The 23,744-nt window shown below is 41.1% G+C and overlaps 2 protein-coding genes and 1 long non-coding RNA gene across 5 annotated transcripts in view; 1 reads left to right on the top strand and 2 right to left on the bottom strand.

The window, feature by feature from the left end:
* DIPK2B (divergent protein kinase domain 2B) overlaps positions 1 to 21,264 on the top strand; it is a 29,557-nt gene extending 8,293 nt beyond the window's left edge. Inside the window, exons 2-5 of the mRNA XM_081197211.1 lie at positions 770 to 1,034; positions 9,402 to 9,575; positions 12,443 to 12,731; positions 14,430 to 21,264. Of these exons, the coding sequence (XP_081053337.1) occupies positions 770 to 1,034; positions 9,402 to 9,575; positions 12,443 to 12,731; positions 14,430 to 14,770 (1,069 nt within the window). The 3' untranslated portion in view covers positions 14,771 to 21,264. The remainder of the gene's footprint in view (positions 1 to 769; positions 1,035 to 9,401; positions 9,576 to 12,442; positions 12,732 to 14,429) is intronic.
* On the bottom strand, positions 5,656 to 9,378 carry LOC308588694. Its single transcript, XR_014008883.1, has 2 exons — positions 8,489 to 9,378; positions 5,656 to 8,355 (listed from the first exon to the last, which is right to left on the bottom strand). It is a non-coding gene; the product is annotated as an uncharacterized lncRNA (long non-coding RNA).
* KDM6A (lysine demethylase 6A) overlaps positions 20,634 to 23,744 on the bottom strand; it is a 104,921-nt gene continuing 101,810 nt past the window's right edge. For all 3 annotated transcript variants that reach the window (XM_081197155.1, XM_081197153.1, XM_081197154.1), the window contains 2 exons: positions 23,025 to 23,195; positions 20,634 to 21,512 (listed from right to left, as the gene is read on the bottom strand). In XM_081197155.1, coding sequence (XP_081053281.1) covers positions 21,483 to 21,512; positions 23,025 to 23,195 — 201 coding nt within the window. In that variant the 3' untranslated portion in view covers positions 20,634 to 21,482. The remainder of the gene's footprint in view (positions 21,513 to 23,024; positions 23,196 to 23,744) is intronic.

Here is a 23,744-nt window from a genome sequence, read left to right as displayed (position 1 = left end):
AAACACCGTTTACCTTCCTGCCGAAGCGGTACCTATTTATCTACTTGCACTTCGTGCTTTCAAACTGCTAGGTTGGCAGGAGCAGGGACCGAACAACAGGAGCTCACCCATCATGGGGATTCGAACTGCCGACCTTCTGATCAGCAAGCCCTAGGTTCTGTGGTTTAACTCACAGCGCCATGTAGCAAGCTTTAAACACCTCTGGAAGACCCATCAATTTAAGCAGGTTCCTCCCTGGCCTATAAGATTCACCACACTGCTCTGTTTTGTTGTTGATATATAACTGAATGTTTTATTGATGATGTCTCTGTTTTTACCGATGCATTTTGGTTATATGCAGTATATAGATTTATTTTTTTAAAAAAAAATCTTAGTGTGCTTTATGTAAACTAGGAATTTTTCATATCAAGGGGTATGTAAATATATTATTATTACAACAACAGACATTTAGATGTTATAGTTATTTCTTCGGTTTGTTTTATAAGCACCCCTTCTGTGGCTGCTTTCCAATTTAACTTCACTCCTGGATATTATTGTGTGGAATTGGAGTGGAGGGGGAATAAGTGATAGCTTTATCCAGTTTCAAAGAATAGAGCCTGCTTGATAAAGGCTCTGTGCCCTAATAAAGAGTGGATACTACTTAGCCACCTTATAGATTTGTTTTGGAATCCTACCTGGAAATGTGAGAATTTGGCAGGCACTGCGGTCTGCTGGTGCTTAGCTGTGCTAAGGTAGATTAACAACATTGCATGTCTTGATTTGATGGCAGGTTTGACAGCTGGCTTTCTTCCAGTTTAAAACTCCCTCCCAACTACCTCTCCTACTACTCTGGGAACTACTCAGATGACACCATAAGTTGGCGGCCAGTGGATCTCTCCAGATTAACCACAAAATACCAGCACGACCAAGCAGACAAGAGGATTTGCACTTTTCTTACCCACACAAAAAGCTGCAGCATCGAGCGAGTCTTGTGGAAAACAGAGAGATTCCAGAAATGGCTAAAAACAAAACGTCTCACCCCTAACCTGGTCCAGGTTGGTATACAGGGCCCTGAGATATGGAATTTACACAACAGAGTGTTTAACGGGAGTAAAGTGTTTTATTTTTATGGGATCTGGTTCTCTCATATACACCCCACCCCAACACACACACACACCACACATCACAAAGAAATCACTTGTAATTTGCTGGATCTGGCTCAGTTTCTACTAGTTTTCTTCACTACTTGGATACAGAAGGAAGCCATATGCACACCACAGTCACACCTGAAACTAAAGTTAACATATGGATGGGGTGCATGCCACCACTCAGTAAAAGCCATCCATAATATTGTGCAAAGAGGTGAAGAAAATCTTGCCACACCTCTGTACCTGATCAGTAACCAAATCAAGAAAAGATTCTCTTCACGCACACACACTGTCTGAACACGTTATCTGCACGCAAACTGCAAACACGTCAGAAAATAATTATTCACCTTAGCCTCTTGAATCTGTATGGTATGGAAAATAAAGCAAGAGTATGGCAGTCCCTTAGAGACGAACAAATTTATTATGACATAAGTTCCCATGGACTGCAATATGCCATGGATTTGCTTTTGTTTTTGTTACTTCCTCTTAACGTTCCCACCAACTTCCATCTTTGAAGGCTAGCCATTGTTCAGTGTTTACCTCCTAAACTGCATAAGCTAATGTGGGGTGACAGGGTTATGAATTTGGGCCAGGCATGTTGGAACAAGCTGGTGACTGGTCTCTTCCAATCTGGGAGAAAACGCCTATTGCATAAGAAGCTTCAGCAAAAGTAGCAACCTGATCTTTACTCTTTAGACCCATCCCTGCTAGGTGTTGGTGCCAGTGAGTTTCTTAAAGGGCAACCAAAGCATCACCTGCTGCTCAGCTGATGCCAATGTCTGTGGGTGCGTCGTGTCAAGGTAGGGCAGTGTTGGGTTGTCCTCTCCCCCCCCCCCCCCCCAGATTCTTGCAGACACAGCCACCCTACAGAAGAAACTTGCTATCCTCCTAGAGTATCAGACACTCTCTGGTGGCCTCATGCCCAGAGGCAGGCACCAGCCCAGCACTCTGAAGTATCTTTCATCTCTCTCACCCAACTATAGTGATGCATGTCATGCAAGAGGAAGTCTGTTGGCCTTTTTACTGAATTCCTTCTGAGTCACGTAGGTTGAGTGAAGAGATAAATCTCATCTTCTGGCCGTAGTTCCTGCTGTTTGGGGACAGTTGCTGGGCAGTTGCTGTCTCCAAGGAACAGGAGCAAAAGGCCAAGAATTGGGGGGAGGCAAACAACAAAACAGCAGCAAAGCATACCAGCAGCATTGAAGAGCAAAAGAAGGAAGAAAGGAAAATGGAAGCAACAGCACTGGGCAATCGGGCATTGGATACCCAGAACTCTTTGTTGGGGGAAATGTACTGTGAATGCTTTAAATCTATAGTGTATATGCAGCAGTGGCCATCTTACCCTCAAACACAGGATGCTGGTTTTTGTTGTTGTTGTTGTTGAATTGTAGAGAAAGAAAGATGCTGACCACTAGTTGCACCAGAGAGCCTTCTCACATTGGGTCAGCAGATAAATGGTGCTGGTGTTACAGCTTTTGGTTCACCTAATTTTCAAAAGCAGGAATTGTCTATTTAAATAACTGAGATGTTTTGCCAAAAGGGGGTTATAGGATGGGCTCTTTAGAGACTTTGTGTCTCTTACTTGATTCCGTCACACAAATGCTGGCCCATTTTGTTCTTTCCTTCTTCATCCCGCAGAGCTGCTACAGTTAGGCATGTTCTTGGGCAGGAATAACATTCCAGTCCTTAGGACAGAGCAAGCTCCACAGCACCCACCTGCATGCCCAATGGCAGATTCAAAGAAACAGAGGCTGGTTTTCTATCATATGATGGAGATGCTCAGAGTACAAACAAAGGTGTTAAAGAAAGGCACTGACATGGCTTCCTACCTTACCACTCACAAAATTGATATGAGACTTTGAAAAGTTACAACCTCCCTCACCCATCAAACATTTTCATGATCTAAAAGAAATATCTCTTGCCAGATCAGAAAAAAATAGCTCACTTTCTAATATCTGAGCAATTTTTCAAGGGAAATTCCAAATGATATTTAAATAAAATAATAATAATAATAATAATAATAATAATAATAATAATAATAATAATATTTACATACTACTTATCATTGACAAAGCAAACTGAAAAGGATTTGCAAAGATTAAAACCAAAATTAAATGCAGAATCTTCTGAGGCCCTTCTTCGTGTGCCTTCTCCTCGAGAGGTCCAGAGGGTGGCAACACGAGAACGGGCCTTCTTTGCAGTGGCTCCTCGTCTGTGGAATGCTCTCCCCCAGGAAGTTTTCCTGGCACCTTCGTTATACACCTTTAGGCGCAAGGCAAAAATGTCCTTTTTAAACCAGGCCTTTGGTTGATCTGATTGACATCCTATGCCCTTTTAAAATGTGGCTTTTTGGGGAGGGGGTTATTGTGTTGTTTTTATTTTTATTATGTATTTTGGTTTTGCTCTGTGAAATGCCCTGAGACCTCTGGGTATAGGGTGGTATATAAGTAGTAGCAATAGTAGTAGGGAAAGCTTGAGCAAACAGGTGCATTTCCAAGAAAATCTGGAATCACACACAGCTGTTACCTTCCAGATGTCAGGAGGGAGGGCATTCTAGACATAGGCATCAGTATGGAGAAACTTCTCAGGGAGGTATGCCAGACACCCAGCAAATACATGTCACATCCACTGAGAGGGTTTTTAAATTATTTTTACTTTTTGAGCCAACTTAGTCATTTATTGACCCTTTCTCCCTCTGTGTCTGACCCACATAAAGAGGCTTAAGTATAAGCAAGCCCATATTTGTGCTACTATTATCAGAAAAGTAGACAACTGATATATTGTACAAGCCAAATAACTATTTAAATGAAAGATAAGCGGCTCTAGCAGAGATATCAATATAACCAAATTTCCCACAAGGGAGGCCTCATCACCTGCAACAAATTAAAATAACACAAGATGAATGAAGAAGAAAACAAAAGCATGGACACTGAGGCTTTGATACTTTACACATTTACCTGGAAGTAATCCTCTGCAACTCAATAGAGCTAACTTCTGAGCAGGCAAACATAGGCTTGCACTGACAGCTCTATCTTTCCAGCTTGTAAATCAAGGAGAGCATCACTGTGAAGAAAAGGACCCTGCCTGCTTGAGCAGAGAAGTGCTTTAATTGAGAATCTCACATTTCCCTTTCTCCTCAAAATCCCCTGTGCTACTCCAAGATTTAAAACGGTTCGATTTCCAGCCCCCACAGGTCCTCTCCCTTACTCCACAAGATGGCAGCATGAAACATGTCACCAGAGCTTTGTTGGCAAAACAGAACTGCAGCTGTGCAAGAAGTATGGGGAATCCCCTCTAGCAAGCAACCAATATTTCCTATTATGAGCATGTAGGTTCACAACAGTAAAGTTCCATTGCTTTAACGCGAGGACCACAGCCAACTTTTTATTCAGAAAATGTAGGAATGTTTAAGTACAAAAACTGACATGGCATATATTCGCCGCCTCCTTCTACGCTAGGGCAAGCTTCACATTGCTCCGAGTAGCTTCTGACAGAAGTTTACCACAGCGAGGTGCCTCCCCTCTCTCTACTCCCTTCTCTCCCCTTGTTCAGTTTGGATGAAACCCAATCTCTGCTGGCTGCCTTGTGCCACACAAATATCTCCCAGAGTGCAAAATCTTTTATGCATACTGTACTTTCCATTTGAGCACTCCCTAGAGCGTTGGAGTTGAGCCAATTTCTCTCACAGGCTAAAGTTTCCTCTCTGTGCTGAAGGCGCCTGCCGAACTTCTAAGTAGGCTCGACATTTGCTGGGAAGTCAAACTCATGGTGCCAGACGGAAAAATCAGTCAGAACTGGGGACAGCCACACACTAGATAAAGTTTGGGGGTTTTATTTTGGTATAACATTTTAGTGGGCACAATAGCTTTTTCTCCACTTGCCCCAGTTATTTATATGCACTAGATTTCAGCTAAATAATGCTACATACCCAGTTGGAAGAAGACCAGTTTTTTTTACCAACACTCATTTTTCTTTCCTGGCTTTGGCTACCATTTTACTTGACTACCATGAGTACTGAAACACTGGATATATTAGCAGACCTTTGCGAAATATTGGCAAAATATACTGCTGTGTAGTCAATGTTCTGGGGAAAGGAATTTCACATTTTGAAGTTCAGTCTTCCAAATAAAATTATTCCAATGTTTATTTATTTTTATAACCCATTCTGTTCCAGAGGCTCAGTGCAGGTAATCTCAGAGGGATTATTTGTTTGTTTGTTTGATTGATTCAATTCCATTTATGGATCATTTTCCATGAAATATGCTGAAGCAATTTCATAGTAAACAAAAAACAAGAAACCTATCAACAATAAAAAAAACCAATTACAGTGTGTGTGTGTGTGTGTGTGTGTGTGTGTGTGTGTGTGTGTTTGTGTGTGCATGCGTGTGTTTGTGTGTATGTGTATGTAAAAACCTTTTTTTTAAAAAAAATCCATATATAAAAACAAAACAAAAATAATAATATGTAAAAACAATTTCAAATCCAATAAAGATACAGGTGGGAATATATATTCAAATTCAATACAGGCTGGGAGAAATACTGTTTACTTCAGGCTTGATGAAGTCCTGTGAGAACTTCACAAAGTCACTCAAGACTTGGGCTGGGTGCAAACCATGGAGTATTTGGCTGGGCAATGACTTCTACTGTCTGTCTCTTCATCGTCACAAGTCCTGGCTAGGTAGTCACTAGACATGGGCTGCATCTAGACACATCAAAGAAGCGTTTCAGTTAAACACGTTTTAAACTTTGTATGACAAATCGCGTTGGCAAAAGCAGAACTCCACACCACCACCTGGTGTCACAGTGTTATAATGCATATACAGTCAAACCTTGGTTGTCAAACGTAATCCATTCCGGAAGCCTGTTCAGCTTCCGAAATGTTTGACAACCGAGGCAAGGCTTCCAATTGGTTGCAGGAGCTTCCTGCACTCCAGCGGAAGCCGCATCAGACGTTTGGCTTCCAGAAAACGTTCGAAAACCAGAACACTTACTTCCGGGTTTTTGGCATTCAGAAGCTGAAACGTTCCAAAATGGGGGCATTTGGGAACCGAGGTTTCACTGTGTGACACTTTTTCTTTACCAATCTAGCTGAGTCCTTACCCCCCCCCCAGTACATTAAAACCCGGGGGGGGGGATGTTAATACATACCACCCAGTCTAAAAGGTCATAGATAGTTAAGAGTCAAAGGCCTGGTTAAAAAGGAAGGTTTTTGCCCAGCACCTGAAGATATATAATGATGGCTCCAGGTGCACCTCCCTAGAGAGAGTATTCCAGAATGCACCAGGAAACTGCATCAGAGAATCCAAACACAGTGTTACTCCATTTAGGAATACTGTGTTTCTTTCCCTTTTTTTCATTCTAAATAAAAAGGATATCTACTGCCATTCAAACAAAAATTCCTGCATTCCAGGGGGCTGGACGAGACAACCCCTTGGATCTCTCCCAACTCTACAGAAGCTGTGATTCTGATTCAAAGGTCTGGAGTACTCTTAGGATTGCACTGTGAATGGCTGTTCCCATGGGTTGGTTTTTGGTGGTTTTTTTAACCCGCAGCAGAAAATAGGCATTGATACCCTTGCCTAACCCAGTAATCCTCTTTCATTGACAGGCTAAGCAACTGCAAATAGCACATTTCAAAGAAAAGCATCTCTAAAGTACACTTACTCCCACTGCTGCATCAAGGCAGTTGTACTCCCTTGACGGCTGTGTCTTCCCGTATGTAGTTTTGGATACAGAGGAGACTTGACAGAAGTTATTGGGCTCAAGTAATTTTCTTTTATAGTGCAAAGAATTATGACAAGCCTTAACATACTTGAATCAAAATGACAGACCATGAAATAATGTTTTTCACTTTACGCCGCCTGCCCTGTCTGACCCAGCTATCAATGGAGTGGCCTGCCACAATGATTATTTCGTCTGTCACAATGAAAATCTTTATTGCAAACTACAAAAGCTCCTTTGCTGAAAAGCCTTCCCTGCCCCAGAGACAACCTCGATTTAACTTTGTGCTTATATGCAGCTCTGAATGGAACACAGCAGCCTATACAGGAGTAAGTTCCAGGTTATGTTACTTGCATTTCAGTTCCAAATAAACGTGTGTGTTTAATGCCTGGAATTATCAAAAATGTGAGTTTTTTCTTTTGACTCTTTGTTTGGAGGGATGCTTTTCTTTTTTAGCATTTTGAGTTATATCCAATGGACTCAAGTTAGTCCTGTCCATTAATTGTAGGGAGCCTACTTGGAGTATGACTAATATTGAATTCAATCCTACTATCTTAAGTCTTTTTTTCTAATATTAATGAGGGGGGGAGGAGTTGTGTTGCAGATGGACAATGGCTACCATTTAAATTTTCTTTTAAAATACCCCCCCCCCCGCAATATTATGATAGAAGTGTTTTTAGAATTAGATCTGCTGTGGGAGTGAATTGCCATTTGATCTGAACTGAAAAGTGTAGCTACCTTTCTTCACACACCCCTCCACTATAAAGCAGGTGTGTGTACCAAGTCAAAACAAATCAATAAATTCAATCAATTAAGTTTATTGTTCTGCTACAGTGAATCAATATATATCAACTATTCAGTCAACTGGCCAATTGTTTTGGTTACACAAACTTTGACATTTGATTTAAGCTGCTAATTACTGAAAAGAAAACCCGATCATCTAATGCTCAGTTGCAGAAGAAAAAGGGGAAAATCAATAATACATTCATACACAGCAAAATTCTCTCTAAAAATGAGAAGGAGGCCTAGGCCAATAAATGTTATAAAAAGCAACATCAACTTCAATGTTAACAAATAGGAAAACCTCCCCCTTTAACCTCTAGATCCCTTTGAGTCATTCCAAATAGCTACACCAAAGGGCAGCTGTCTTATGTTGCCCTTTGGCACTCAGCTCTGGTGCCAGGCCTTAGTTTCCAGCTAAATAGTTAGGAGTGGCCCCAGGTGGGCAGTGCCACAGCAATAACAGTCCTATTTGCCACGGCTAGTGCATTCCAGAGACCAGGGGATCAGGAAGCCAGGGGTGCCCTAGCAGCTAAGCAAACAGTTAATTGGCTCAGGCTACAAGTTGTAAAAGCAACTGCAAAACCATGAAAATATATTTAAGTGTTGCCATCAAATTTTAGGAATGACAGATCTAAACAAAAAAACATTACAAATCTATACACACTGAATCGCCATCAGTGACAGTATAAAAAGGTTCTCTGAAACAAACATTTGCACCAGCCATCTAAACAACCCAGTGGCGTAGCGTGGGGGGTGCAGGGGGGGCCGGCGGCACTGGGTGCAACATCTGGGGGTTAGGGTTAGGGGGCGCAAATTACTTGCCTTGCCCCGGGTGCTGACAACCCACGCTACGCCACTGGAACAACCACAGGCCGTGAGTCTGGCAAGTCTTTGTCAAAAGAGAGTTTCAAACAGCAGGTAGCACCAACAAAAGCCTTACGGGATTTTCATGTTCTCAGAATATGCCAGATGCCACTTTCCTGACATTTCCTGATCCCAGTTCATTCAGGGTTCTAAAGCTAAGAACGACTGCCTTGAATTCTGTCTGGAAACTAACTGGCAACTAGTGCTGTTCTTTTAGTGCTGGTTTAATTTGAGCTTTGCAGTGGGTCTCAGACAGTATCTTGGCTGACACATTTTGAACTAGGGTTGCCCAGTCAGGAGCACCCCAGATCCAAGTGATACAGGAGGCATTTTGACACCTGTGCGTATGAATGTCAACACATATGAAACCGATGGCAGTGCTTCTTTGTAGCTATTAGGCTATTTTTGCTTTCTGTTTCCCAAGTGAGGGACGCTGTGGCAGTAGGACAGCACCTTCTCATTTTGCCTCAGGAGGCAAAATGGGGTGTGCTGCCCCTGCAAGTACCCAATCTGCCCCCAATTCCCATGGCTAAATAATATCCTCTAGTTATTTCAAAATAAATCTACTATTGTTGGGAGTTTTCACTGCGCAGTGGGGTGTGATTTTCATATGGACCCATTATAAATATCATAAGCAATTTATTCATATTTCTATTATATAAACATGCCTGTGCATATGGGTTCTTTTGTACATCACTTTTCAGCTATGATTTTAATTAAAAAATAATTAAGCAGGGCCACTGAATTTCATGTGTACCTGCTTCTTCAGATGCTCTGTTTAATTATATACAGCAGTGGTAATTTGTAGGGTCAGGTCCTAACCATACAAAGGGACATACAAAACACAGGCCCACTCAATCAATATGCAGAGAAAAGACTGACCCTTTCCCCTTCTCTTCTTTCTAGGGTCTGAGTACACCGATGCTTCGCTGCCCTTCACAACGGCTGTTGGACCGAATAGTGCGGCGATATGCTGAAGTGGCAGATGCTGGTAGTGTCTACATGGACCATTTCACCGACCGGGATAAATTGCGCCTCCTCTACACACTCTCAGTTAATGCACATCCCATCATGTTACAGGTACGACTCCATCTGTCTTCCTGTGGGGTAAATTACCACCCCATGACCTAAGTTCAAGTCATTTTGACCAGCTGGAGCTACAGTAAACTTGGTTTGAAAATAGGGATCAGTAGGTTTCATAGCCACTCTGCTGCGCAGAGAACTGCAAGAGCCTAAATTTACAAGCCAAGTGGACTGGACACTTACCTTGACAGAGATCAAGAACAACCTCGTAAAATTGGAATCAATGCACACTATGCTGTGACTCCCTCTCTGAGAAGCTGCGCTCAAATGAAAAATGGCAGTGGGTGGGAGTATTATTTTGTTGAGCAAAATTGTGTGGTACTTAATCACACAGGTTCTGGTGAACTGAAGAGAATCATGAAGGCCAATTCAAGCAACAGCCATACAGACCCACACCCTCTCAGTGCATACACACAACATATTGAATATAGGCACAGCAAGCCAGACCCTTTGAATTAGCCATTATTAAACTCCCTGAAGTATGCAACATGAACCGAGTGACAAAAATGCACACCAGCCAATTCACAGGCCAATTCACACAGCTAGTTTCCAACGTGCACACTCTAGCCAGAGAAAGAGAAATTAAAAAGTCAGCACAGACTAAAAAGAGAAGTCCCAAAGTGGTGTTGTCCATCAAACTTGAGCCTACATCATACAAAACCAGAGGGCTGTATTTTAAGCTGAGAGGGTGTTTTTTAAGCAATCAGAAATCCTGCTAAGGTGCCTTAGTGAGGCCTTAGTGGGGCCTTAGTGATATATTACATGCAACATCTTGATAGTCAACATTAGGTGCATAACTTGGCAATTTTATATTTGGAAGAATCTAAGAGGGCAACATGTTCCATTTTATTAAGTCTTTACTTTTGGAAATCATGGGCATATTTGACCAACTTCTAGTGAACGAAACCAATGGTTCATATCCCACAAATCTATGGACCCCAGACTGATATGATATGAAGGTCTTTGGGATGCCAAGTGGAAGAATTTTGCAGATATGAGTCTCCATGTGTAGGGGTGTCATGTCAAGGACTGAACCTGGGGGGCTTGCACATGCAAAAGATGGACACTACTGCCAAGCTAAAGCACATAGCCGCAACAACTCTAGAGGTGGTGGTTCTTTTCCACCTAGCTGTGTATCTCTGTTGTTTTCACAAAAGAAGCACATCATGATTATTCACATTTTTCTTCCTTGATGTCTACAAATGTAGAAACAAGCATTAACCTATAATAAACCTCCATTAAATACAATGGGGCATATTATTGACTCATATGATTCCTTAGGGTGTATATCTAAAGCCTTGGAGTAGCCGTTAAACAGTTTAAAGCTGACCCTTGCATTAACTTCAGCCCAGATTGTTGAAGGTGTGCTTAAATTGGTCTTAACTTTTTATTTCAGCAGATCGGCAAGTTCATATGGGAGAAGGGAGTCCTATTAATATAGTTCCTTCTTCTTTTCCCCTTTATGAATATTGCAAAACTTAACAATACATGTTTTATCTTTATGTTTTACTTTGCATTGTACCTTCACTAAGTTGGTGTCTGAGAATACCTTTGTCAACACAAAACCATGTTATCAGAAGGGACAACCCTGTTGCACAGTCTTCGGTGGGTAGCGGCTGTCCATCAAAAAGGGTGAGGTGATCAATCAGCATTCATTGTTACTTAACAGGGTAATTGGAACAACTATTTATTTCTTATAAAATCTTCCTTTTACTGACCATTACCAGTGAACACTGATTTATGGCTGATCACCTTAGCCATTTTGATATCTGGGAGGAGACTGTGACATTGGTTTGCCTGTTCTGAGTAAAGAGAGGAGACCTAGAAAGGGGAGGTTTTTATTCTGGCTACCTCAAGAGAAGAAATTTTACCATTTTGGAAGTGGCTGGCAGTTTTTGCATGAATGCTGCTGTTGCAGTGGGACGGATACTGCTATTGGAGCTATGCACTAGGTTGGCTGAGGGCCCAGCCAAATCAGGCATATATGGAGGGTCTCAGATGAGTTGGGCACACACAGCCACTGGTCAGGTTGGATTGGCCCAGAGTGACTGGTGGCTGTAAGGAGGGAGGGCATAAGGCAGAAAGGAGAGCTGGGCAGCAGGTGAAATAGGCCGACTTAACTGACCAGTGGATGTACCTTCCCAAAAGAAAGTAGGCCCAAGCAGTGGCTCTCCTTCCTCCTTGATGACTTACAGGATCAACAGCTGTAGAGTTGAGGCATAGATCCTGCATAGGACTGGATCCTCCTCCTTAACAGCTGTTAAACTGTACTATCCAATCCAGGCATAGGCAAATTCAGCCTTCCAGATGTTTTGGGACTACAGCTCCCATCATCCCTAGCTAACAGGACCAGGGGTGATGGGAGTTGTAGTCCCAAAACATCTGGAAGGCCAAGTTTGCCTATGCCTGATCCAATCTTATGCTGTGCTGTGGCCCTAACAGTTTAAAAGGGTCTTAAGGGTTAAACAAAATGGTGATGGGGAGACTTAGTTTCGGGGACAAATCAGGGATAGCATATTGCCCTGATATGGGTGCCTTGGAGCAGGGACACAGGGTGGTTTGTTTGTGGACAGCCCTAATTGCTGTGAATGCTCTTGCAGTGTGTTTGCTTTGACACTTCATAAAATACCTGCTCGGAAGTTATGAATTCGAGTAAACAAAATATGACAAAACATTGCAATCCTTCAGTGCTCACTTCTTCAAAAGGTGTGGTGGAACTTCTGGTGAGGAGGGCAAAACAATGCACAAGTTAAGCCAAGATCGAAGGGGCTTTTAAAAAGGTGGGGCGTATTCTTACCTTCACATCATCACATAAATAGTGCCACATTTGCACTAACACATTTTGTGTCCCCTCTATTGGACAGATTTTCCCTGGAGCAGAAGGGTGGCCATTTCCAAAATACTTGGGGTCCTGCGGCCGGCTGATAGTCACTACCAGCACCAGACCTTTGAAGGAATTCTATGGCTCATCTTCTGATGTGGCAGCAGACCTAGCTCTTCAGCTCCTTGCTATCATCAATTCCATGAGGAACAATGACCTGAACTATTTATTCTACTTTACCCATGTCGATGCTGGCACATTTGGCGTTTTCAACAATGGACATCTGTTTATCCGGGATGCCAGCGCACTGGGAGTCATTGACAAGCAGGAAGGTATTCAGCTTCATCTTTGAATAAGCATCTGTCACAAGAGGATATGATGAGGCAGGAGCGGGAGGGAATAGATCTTTAGCTTCAAGCTTTTTGATGGTAGATCAGTTAATTAAAAGGAACGAAAGGTGACAATCTGTATACCAATAAGATTCTGGGCAACTGGAAATTAGCACATTCAGCATAACTCAAACACACATACATGAACATTCATATTATAGCAGAAAATTGTCAGATTACCAAAATGAGCACATGCACACTCTAAGTGTACCCACCTGAAGCAAAGCCAGAGAGCTCCAAAGCAAAGCAAGACAACTAGACGTATAAGTTTGGGAAAAAGAAAGAGAAATAGCTAGCTTTCAGCTAGAAGAAAAAAACTGAGGAAAGTGCCAGGATGGATGGTAAAACAAAAAACCTATAGTCAAAGCAACTGGGGAAAGTGTTCTACATGGTCCAATCCTGGGCACCTGACAAGCACAGGTAATCAGAGAGAACAAGCAGCATAAATATGGGCAGTAAGCAATCAAAGCACATGAGTTTACCAAGGGTAGTATGGAAACTAAAGGAGAGATACTCCAGGTTCCAGCATTTTAAAAATGGGCAACCTGCCCCGCACATCAAGTGATCCTGGGACCAGCTATTCACTTTAATCTATTAAAGTGTGCCCAACTTCTCTGGAGAAATATGGAGAGAAAAAGAGGTTTGTGGTTAATGCCTGCTCTGTTGTTTGCCGGGCAGCTTGATGGTTCCCCTAAGGACAGATCCCCCATCCACAAGTTCTTAGAAACAGCTGAGGCAGCCTTGAGCAGCTTTCACAAAAGGTAGACCATTTGACTGATGATGCTCGCATTTCCTGTACATTTTATAGCTTTTACCTGAAACCCAGTCCTACAAAGTTTAGATCTAATTTCAAAATGTAAGATCAAAGCCCAAATTGAGAAACGTTATGTACAGTACAGTCCTTCAGAGGACCGTCTCATTTCAGAGTTCAAGGAGAGTCACATGACTGAATGCTCAGTATGTCTCTGTACATGGAAAGATAGCATGTTAGGGAGAGGACTGGGACACAACTGTTCTCTCAGACATAATATGTAATATGGGCAGGGTAAATAATTATTCATCATCATCATCATGGAAGATCCTTGTTCTTAGACAGGCATAGGCAAACTTGGCCCTCCAGATGTTTTGGGACTACAACTCCCATCATCCCTGACCACTGGTCTTGTTAGCTAAGGATGATGGGAGTTGTAGTCCTAAAACATCTGGAGGGCCAAGTTTGCCTATGCCTGTTCTTAGGAGATGGGAAGAAATGGAGGTCTCACACCGTGCCAAGGACCTGGCAGGATAAAACTTCTGTTCTTTTACTAGCTCATACCTTTTCCCTGTGGAACAGTCAAGACAAGTTGATCCATTTGTAATTCAATTGACCATCTAATCTAAATTTAAACACTGCTGAGGTGTATAAAGATAATATTTGCTCACATAAAATTGTGGCACCTGAAAGATTAACAAATTATTACTGCATAAACCTTCATGAAGTACAGCCCACTTCATCAGAGGCTTATGCCATAATAAATGTTAGTCTTTAAGATGCCCTGAAATACTTTTGTTGTTTTTGCTGCAATGCAGACTAACATGGTCCTCCTTCTGGAATTTGTTCATTTATGTTTATAATCAAAGCTTCTCATTACTTTCTGTTAGGCAAGCAGTTGATGGACGGACAAGAGGAACATAAGGACATATTCAGCTGCCTGGTTACAGACTGCCAGTCTGAGCTTCCCTCCTGTAATTCCATCAAGGATACACGAAGCCTCATCATGGTTTGTGAGGAACTTTTGCCTAAACTCTTAAAGGAAAAATTTCTGCCTCCTGTCCAGGAGAAGATTGACGGAGCTCTGAGCAGATGTGCAGACAGCTTTCAAACTGACCAAGAAGTCATCAGGGCAGCTCAAGTGCTGGAAGAGATTTTGCAACCTCTGCAGACTTGTGATCCTCGTTTTGCCTACCGCTATCCTGATTGCAAATACAGAGATAAACCCTAAAAGGAAAGCTTGCTGCCATCTACCTACTACTACTACCTTTGAAGTCAAAAGAATAGAAACACTGATTTTGCCACCATTAGACATTCACTTTGCAAGCATTCCATGATGAAACTCAGTGGTCCTGTTGGGGTTGCTCTTCAAAGGTTCACAGCACTTCTATGAGCTCCTTGTTATTGACCACCACATTCTAACGTCTCACGTTTACCTTGCTTTTACAAATGCCTTCAGCAAGATCAATGCAAATCTTACAAGCTTGTTGTTTAAGAGCATGCTAAAGATGAACCGAGCCGTTGTTACAATGGTGACTTTCTTTCTAGGAAGCTGCTCTCTATGGCTGCACAGACTTTGCTGACTACTTGTAGGTGATGGAATCAATTGTCCCTTTCAGGACAACATAGACATCCCTGCCCTGTTCCCTCTCCATGGTAGCTCCATCTTTCCAACTGCAAGCTTTCTGCTCCTCGTTCCCTGTCCTTCTGGGCTGAGTCAGGGAAGGCAGGGAAAGTATAAGTTGCCAAAGGCACACATGGCCCCACAAGCAAACTGCCTGTGCTTTACCTTCTTCCATCATATGTGCTTGAAATCTTGCCTTTCTTTATTCTATCTTCATACCAAGAGCCATTTATTTTTTTTGTTCCTATGACAAATGAGCCAGGATTCTGTGGAGAGACACAGAACATTAACTGAAGGGGTTGCCCACTCACAGCAGGAGTGGGAAGGAACTTTTGCTGACACCCCAGCTCTTCTAGAAAGATAGATGAAGATCACAACCACTGTAATGGATTACTATTGATTTAATGTGAGATGGGATCATAACAAGAGGTACTTGCCCAGATGGAGAAGATGGAGATAGGGTGAAGGGCTTGAAAAATGAGAGTCACTTGGCAATGGAAGATGGTGAATGCATAAAGAAAGGCGTTATTCAAGATGATGGTTTGATGTGTGAAGGAGTGGTCCAGGTATATGGAGCAATACAGAAGAAGTTATAGGGTATGAGGCAGAGATAAAGGGAGTTGGAAAACAAGTGCATTATCTGTCCTTTTATAATATGGGCTGGGAGCTGAGCTTGGTACCCGTTTAAAAGAGTCATCACTGTCTGATGCTGAAAGGCATCTGGCGGGAAGGGGTGGACTGTGCATGGTGAGGACAGGCCATTGAGGGCCCTTTCCAAGCCCCTCGGGCCCTCAGCCAGCATCTGATCTGGCCAACTGCTGAAAGCAAGTCTGACATCAGGGATGGGGAACCTGTGATCCTCTGGAAATGGTTGGAGATTCCCTTGAAAGGTATATTGAAAATTCAACTAGTGTAGAATATTGCAGTCAGAATGCTGTGGGGTGCCAGTAAATTTGGCTCCATTACAACCAGATTTATGCAAACTGCACTGGTTGCCAATTAGTTCCAGGCTCTATTCAGTTTAAGGAACTTGGGTACCTTAAGGACTGCCTTCTTTCAAATGTTTCTCCCCACCTGAGCCAATCATCATCCAAATTTCTGTTTCAGTTCCCTTGCCCCTGTGAGGTGACACTAGTATGTAACAAAGTTAGGGTTTTCTGTGTTGTAGCACCCACCTTATAGAATGCCTTGTCAAGCAAGGTGTGTTGGACGCTACCATTATGTTGCTTTAGACCAGACTTCCTCAACCTCAGGCCTCCATATGTTTTTGGCCTACAACTCCCATGATCCCTAGCTAGCAGGACCAGTGGTCAGGGATGCTGGGAATTGTAGTCTGAAAACATCTGGAGGGCCGAGGTTGAGGATGCCTGCTTTAGACCGGGCATGGCCAAACTTGGCCGTCCAGCTGTTTTGGGACTACAAGTCCCATCATCCCTGACCACAGGTCCTGTTAGCTAGGGATGATGGGAGTTGTAGTCCCAAAACAGCTGGACGGCCAAGTTTGGCCATGCCTGCTTTAGACTGTTGGTGGAGATGTGGCTCTTTTAAAGGCCTTCAGCTGGCTAATTAATTTATTTGCTGGGGCAATTTTGCACCATTTGCTGGTTCCTTTAGAATTATTAAGTTTGTTTTTAATGTTAATATTTTGATTATATAATTAGGCTTAATTTGGGGTTTGCTGCCTGTTTTATAGCATTTGTTATTGATTTGATAGCTGACTTGTATGTTCTTGGAAAATTAGATGGGATTTGTTAAAAATAAACAAATGAGGCTCCATCAGCCCTAGTGAGCATGGCCAGTAGTTAAGGAGATGGGAGTTGTAGTCCAACAACATCTGGAAGATCAGAATAAAGCATAGCAAAATCACAAGCAGGTTCCTTTGGCTTGAGAAAACTGAATGCCTGTAATTCCTTCATCAACCAATGAATGGGTTTATGACTTTTGAGAATAATCATAGTCTTAAACTCAAACTCAATTTTGGCTCTAAAAGTAGCATGCATGTTTACTCCTGCTGTTTTTGCTCTGAACAAAAAACCCAATTGACAACATCAGACAATGAAACCTTTGCCACTACTGAATGTTTTTTTAAAAACAACACATTTTAAAAAATCATCTGTGAAAAGTTTTTGTGGCTTCTCTCCAAGCTACTGGGAAGTTCATTTATGAATTGCAATTATCTTAAGCCTTTCAAAAGATTCTGTCTTGAGACGGAATTATTACTAACCACAGATTTGTGCTTTTAAATATTTACTGAGTTTGCTTCCACCTTATTCTGCAGGAAAACTAAACTGGGGTGGTGCCAAGAACAAAGTTTTTGAGGGCTGGGGTTAAAAATCCAATCTAGCCGCAGCTGTACAGTCATACTTCATGTTACGGATGCTTCAGGTTACATGTTTTCGGGTTGCAGACTGCGGGAACCCCGGAAGTACCAGGAAGTACTTCCGGGTTTCGCCGCTTGTGCATGCGCAGAAGCGCCAAATTGCGCTTTGCACCTGCGCAGACACGGTGCTTCAGGATGCAAACGCTGCAGGTTGCGGACGTGCCTCCATCACGGATTATGTCCGTAACCCGAGGTTCCACTGTAGTGAGTTTACCACAAGCTGCCATTTTGAGTTTATCACATGCAAAAAAGAACTCTGTGTCTATCAGAGAGATACCATAGGATAAGGCACTGAAATAGCTATTCCTATTTTTGAGCCTTTGCTTCTAAGAGTCAACCAACCAACCAACAACTTCTCTTGCATTTGAAAAGTTATGGCTGAACACATTAATCCAACTTGATGTGCAAATGTTCTTTACTGTAAGTAACCATAGCATGTGCCTAGAAGCTAGTCTCTATCCTTGGGAATAGCTCCTCCTCCTGTTCAGAAGATAGGATAAAATTCTTGGCATCTGCTGCATGAAGTACTGAGTCTGTGAGCTGAATTCTAGACCAGAGCTGCAAGGATATTGACTTTTATGTAACTTCCAGATCATAGCTACATGATACTGAAACTCTCAGGCATGAACAATGGCTCTCAAAGCTCTACCTCACATAAGGTGATGTTTAAGAGCTATAGATAACATATGAGTGAAAATGCCAACCTACTAGAATGAAGAAACTCCATGAAGGCAAAACCAAGAAACTGACGGGCTGATCCAATGCTTTGTGGAACTATCCTGGTGGAAAGTGAAATGGGCCCCTGAACAAAGGATCTTCCCTGTGTTGTCAAGCAATGCTCAACCAGTTTGTGTCCAAAGCAAACTGAGAGTGAGTGCCAGGTTCTTCTCCAGGCTTTTACAATTTGGGCATTGCTCAACAAAATTTGGTCCTTGTATGTATGTATGCTAGTCTAACTCTCTCCAATGAAAGTATCCATGGCAGATGGCCATCCAATCTCTGCTTAAAAATCTTCAAGCAAGGAGAGTCCATAACCTCCCTGAGGGAGTCTGTTCATTTGTCAAACAGCTCTTACCGTCAGAAAGATCTTCCTGAGGTTGTGTCAGAATCTCATTTCTTGTAACTTGAATCCATTGGTTCGGATCCTTCCCTCCAGAGAAGGAAAAAACAAGCTTGCTCCATCTTCCATGTGACAGCCCTTGAGATATTTGAAGATGACTATCATATCCCCTCTCAGTCTCCTCTTCTCCAAGACAGACATACCCAACTCCCTGAACTGCTCCTCATAAGGCTTGGTTTCCAGACCCTTGATCATCTTGGTCACCCTCCTCCACACACATTCCAGCTTGTCAATAGCCTTCTTAAATTCTGGTGCCTAGAACTGGACACCGTATTCAAGGTGTGGTCTGTTCAAGGCAGAACAGAGTGGTACTATGACTTCTGTTGATGCAGATTAGAATAGCATTAGCGTTTTTGGTGCTGCATTTCCCTGTTGACGCACCTTAAGCTTGTGGTTTACTAAGACCCCTAAATCCTTTTCTTGTGTACTACTGGCAAGTCAGGCATCTCCCATCTTATATTTGTGCAGCTGGTTCTTCCTGCCCAAGTGTAGAACCAGACATTTGTCCCTATTTAAATTCATTTTGTTAGTTTGGGTCAAATGGCAAGAAGACTGCATCATTTGGCACTATATGGCCAAAGGGTTCTTTTCACTCTGAAGGGTACCTCACCTGTGGGGGCTACAATACGGAGGTACACTATCCTGAGAGTTGTGATAAGCAGATAAACTACTGGGGCTTTAGTTCATTTCTTCATGGGCTATAAAACAAGGATTCCATCATCTCATCAAATGCAACCTATAGAAAGTACTAGAGTAGGTACAGGTAAAGCAGCCTTATTGAAGTAAGTTGCTCTGCTTCCTCCAGCACAAAGTAAAATTAGACTTTCTGTGAACAATCAGTCTGGTCAGTGAATAGAGCCAACCTACATTCTAATACTTGAGAGGAGACGGGATTGGATTAGCTAGGCTGGTATCCATTTACTTCTGTTCTATTCCCCGAAATGTTTTCTGTGTTCCAAGTTGGTGTTCATATTAAAGTAATTGTATCTGATACATCAACGTATGTAAACTCTGGCTTTCAACAAAATGCTGGTTTGGGAAAATGCTGCTCATTCTTTTAACTAAAGAGAAGCATTTAAAAACTGTTAATGTAAAAAGGAGGGGGTGCTTTGTTTCAGCAACATCAAATACCACAGTTATGAAGCTGCAATTATCAGTGCACTTGATGCAGAACTTTATGAATCAGTAAACTAATCCACTGGGATGAATAAAGATCTTGGATTTAGATTTAATGTGTTTCCATGTAACAGTTAAGAAAGTATGGAAGCAAATTAATAAAATAAAATGCTATTATTAACTTTAAACTGTAAACAGATAAGATGCCCTAAAGGATTATAATGTCTTTAAAATTTACAATTGAATTTGAATTACAAAATAAGCAGTAATAGAACATGATTTGTACTTAAGACAATATAGCCTTACACTTGCTCAAAAAAGCAACTGGAATGTACAAATCTTTTTTTTGGTCATCTTCTCAGATATCAGTCTCATCAAAATTCTATTTTACTTGATCATACCTTGCTAAATTTCAAGGTGTCTAGAGTTAATCTTCAAAATGTTACTATTTTTGAGCTGTTAGCTAGGTAGGCTATTTCTCATTTCTTACTACTACGATTTGGCATCAGCTATATTTGTCTGTAATTGCAAGAAGTGCAATTTAACAATAAACCAGTCTGAAGGACATATCATATCTTGAGGATACATACCATATATATTTTTTAAAAAATATTCATACTTTTGTAAGCAATACTTTACAGTAGACACCTCAAATCTACCATAGATGTAAAACTTAAAACGAGAAAAATTTAGGCTCTAATTTTTATACATATATTTATATTCAGTTTTCTATATATATTATATATATACACACACGCACAAGAGTATATATAAAATATATATAACCAGATTCAAAAAAATCAACAAAAACGGGGCAATGTACATAAATTCTTTTTAAAACTCAAAACAAAAACTTTAAACATTAAACAATTTTAATAAAAGTTTCTGTACAATGCTAAGCAGTTTTATGTACATATAGAAAATGTAATAGGAGTAGTGTTTGAAATTACAGAACTCCTTAAAATTTCAATGGCAGGTAATCTGGAAAAAATAACAGCATTCCATTCACAAATATTTTCAAGCAATAAATATGTATTTATAAATAGTGTAAATTTACATCAAGATTAGAAACAAAATCACAAATCTGAAGTTTATTCTTTAGTCTATGTGCAACCCATTTATCTTTGTGACTTGGCTGTTAATTTTTTTAAATTTCATTTAGGAAACAAAAAGTAACCATCATGGTTTCAAAACAAGACAGAATAACATAAAAGCAGTAAAAAAAAAAAAGAGTATCACCTAACCTTTCACATTAAAAAAAAAAAGTGTAGCCCAAAGAAAGACTTAAAATTCTAACTACCTTACAAAGAAATGACCAGCTATGCTAGTACTTTCCAAGAGAAAACTCTGAAGGGAGGAAAAATAGATGAAACCAATTCATCAGCCCAGAAACAGAGAAATACAAAAGAGGTGGTCTTCAAGTCAGTAGTCTGTATAATGTTGCCAGTTTTGTCAGATATATACAAAACGTGGAATTTTCTTTTTTTTAAAAAATCAGCTGAATGAGCTTTCTATATTTCAAATTCTGGAATAGGAGCTGTGCTCTCTCCTGTCCAGTTGGTTGACACTCCGCACTTGGAAGGTTGCATAGACACAGCTTTCAGCCAGCAGCCTTATGGGATCGCTACAAAAATCAGTGGTGCAGAACTGGGTCACTTCCTGAATATCAGAAAAGTTTTTATGTAAATGTCCTTGGAAAAATGTCAAGATGAAGATGATGGCAATGGAGGTGCCTGAAAAGAGATAACACAATACATAACCTTTAAAAAAGTTGTATTTACTGAACGTGTCTTTAGAAAACGTTACTGTTCAGTCCAGAGCAGAAGTGCACTGGTTCATTGTTTGCTTCTTTATGTATCTGGATGCTGCAATACTATTTTCTGAACATTTTACACAGAACATTGCTTAAGACTCCCCTTATTCAAAAGGTTTCCAAGTTTTATTCACAAGCTTCAGTTTACCCTTATTCTTTAGCTCCCTCAAAGGCACACATTCTGCAAATTCTCACCTTCACACAATGGTTTGGACCCAAACTTTCAGTGAATGAGAACAGCATTCGTAGAACATGCCTTTCCCATCTCTCCTTCCCTCTACAGTCCATGAATATCTGCTCTTGGGGTTGGCTAACTTTTTGGATAGGTTGGAAAAGTATACTGGGCTACAGTGGCCCCTACCCTGACATGAACAGAGGAATGATATATGATCCAAGCCCATTCAACTAGAAGTAGCACTGGAGTCCTTGTTTTTCATTTTAGTGTTCTCTTCCAACCCAATCCATGCCAAAGTAAGGTCAGTAAGCAACTTCCAACCTGTCTCCAATGCTCATATGCTTTCCCTTCCCAACACCAGACATTCCAACTTAGGAACTCTAAGTGAACAGGTTAAAAATTATTCCTTCCTAATAACAAATACACTTCTTCAATCCATGTCCCTGAACCAGTGTTGTCAGGGCGAGCGCTGAGGCCTTTTTCAGTTCAAGGTTCTTGAAGGTTAATTTACAATTTAGGGCCAGGGTAGCTCAGGGATAACCTGAACCTTTGAATCCCAGCTCAGTCACCAAGATCATCTGCTAGAGCATTGTTGGTTATCCCCCGAGTTGGTGAGGCTCATTTGACAACAAAGAGAAACAGACTTTAGTGTCCGTGGCCCAGTCCTGTGGCATCCTCAGCCAATAGAGATCCAGCAGGCACCTTTCGTGCCAACTTGAAATCTTATTTATTCCATCAGGCCTATGCAGGCAATTAAGAGTATATCCTCAGCAATGGATTATTGACACTTGTTTTTAAGTGTTTTGCTTTTAAATTGTTTCTAATTTGTTTGTGCTTTTATTGTATGGTTTTTTATCTTTTTAATGTTGTAAATTGCTTTGATATTTTTTGTGATATAGCAGTACATACATATTTTTATTAATAAATAAATAATACATATTTGCTTATTCTGGTACCTCATCAGTTGCAAATGAAGGATTCCACATGCTTTACATCTGATATTCTAGCAAAATTAATGCAATATAGTTGCTCCCAAGATTTTGCTTAGTAGTAAATCAATGAAATAAATTAACATAACCCAGGATTCTCCTGAAGTTCTAATTATATTATATACAGTAAGTGATTGCCTAAATGGCACAAGTTTTTTTTTCTTGTAACAAGTAGAACATATAGTTACACAAGAATAGCACAACCAGTATGTTCAAACTGTTGGCATATATTAATAAAGTACTGACTCACAAATACAGTTTTACTTACTAATGTAAATTGGTCATAGATTTGCATCAGATCCTCCATTTTGTACTGTTCTAGCACCACAAAGTTTTCCAGATTCCCACATATCTTTCGTGCACAGTCTAGGCAATGTACGACATAGGTTTTTCGACAATTACTCTCATTTGTGACAAAAAGCAAATTGAAGACTTCCACCTGTGGATACAAAAAGGAAGCAAAACTAAGCTGTAGCAGAATATGAATGTGACAGCAGAGCTAGACCTGGACTTAATTTGGCATTGCATATATTATATAGGCAACTGAGCTAGAATGGCAAAAACAGTGTTGAGACTTGGCTGGGTAGTGGCAGCAGGAAATTAAGGAGGTAATTATGAATGAAACAGCATAGCTCTTTTGAAATCTAGTAGCCAGAGTCCATCCAAAGTCGAGCTTATGGGTTGCTCCCAGCCATGAAATGACATGCTATTTTATGACATGCTAAGTTTTCAAACCCTGTATAAATATTTGGCCATTGATAATATATTGTACAATGGGAAGTAAGAACATCTTGCTATCAAGACCCAGCATATTTCAGAAGAATAAATTCTACTGATAGCCTTCACATAATAAAACCCATATTACACTTTGTATTGGAGGTGAAGAAACCCTCACAGGTCAGTCTAAAGATCTTTCTTTGATACTGAAGGCACAAAGAGCAATAGTAGAGTATAAGCCAGGTCAGGAAATTAAAGGACTCCCTCTCCT

The sequence above is a fragment of the Podarcis bocagei genome, assembly GCF_964188305.1.
Source record: "Podarcis bocagei genome assembly, chromosome: 6".
NCBI lineage: Eukaryota > Metazoa > Chordata > Lepidosauria > Squamata > Lacertidae > Podarcis > Podarcis bocagei.
The sequence above is the reverse complement of the archived record's forward strand: the minus strand, read 5'-3'. Positions and strand labels throughout refer to the sequence as shown.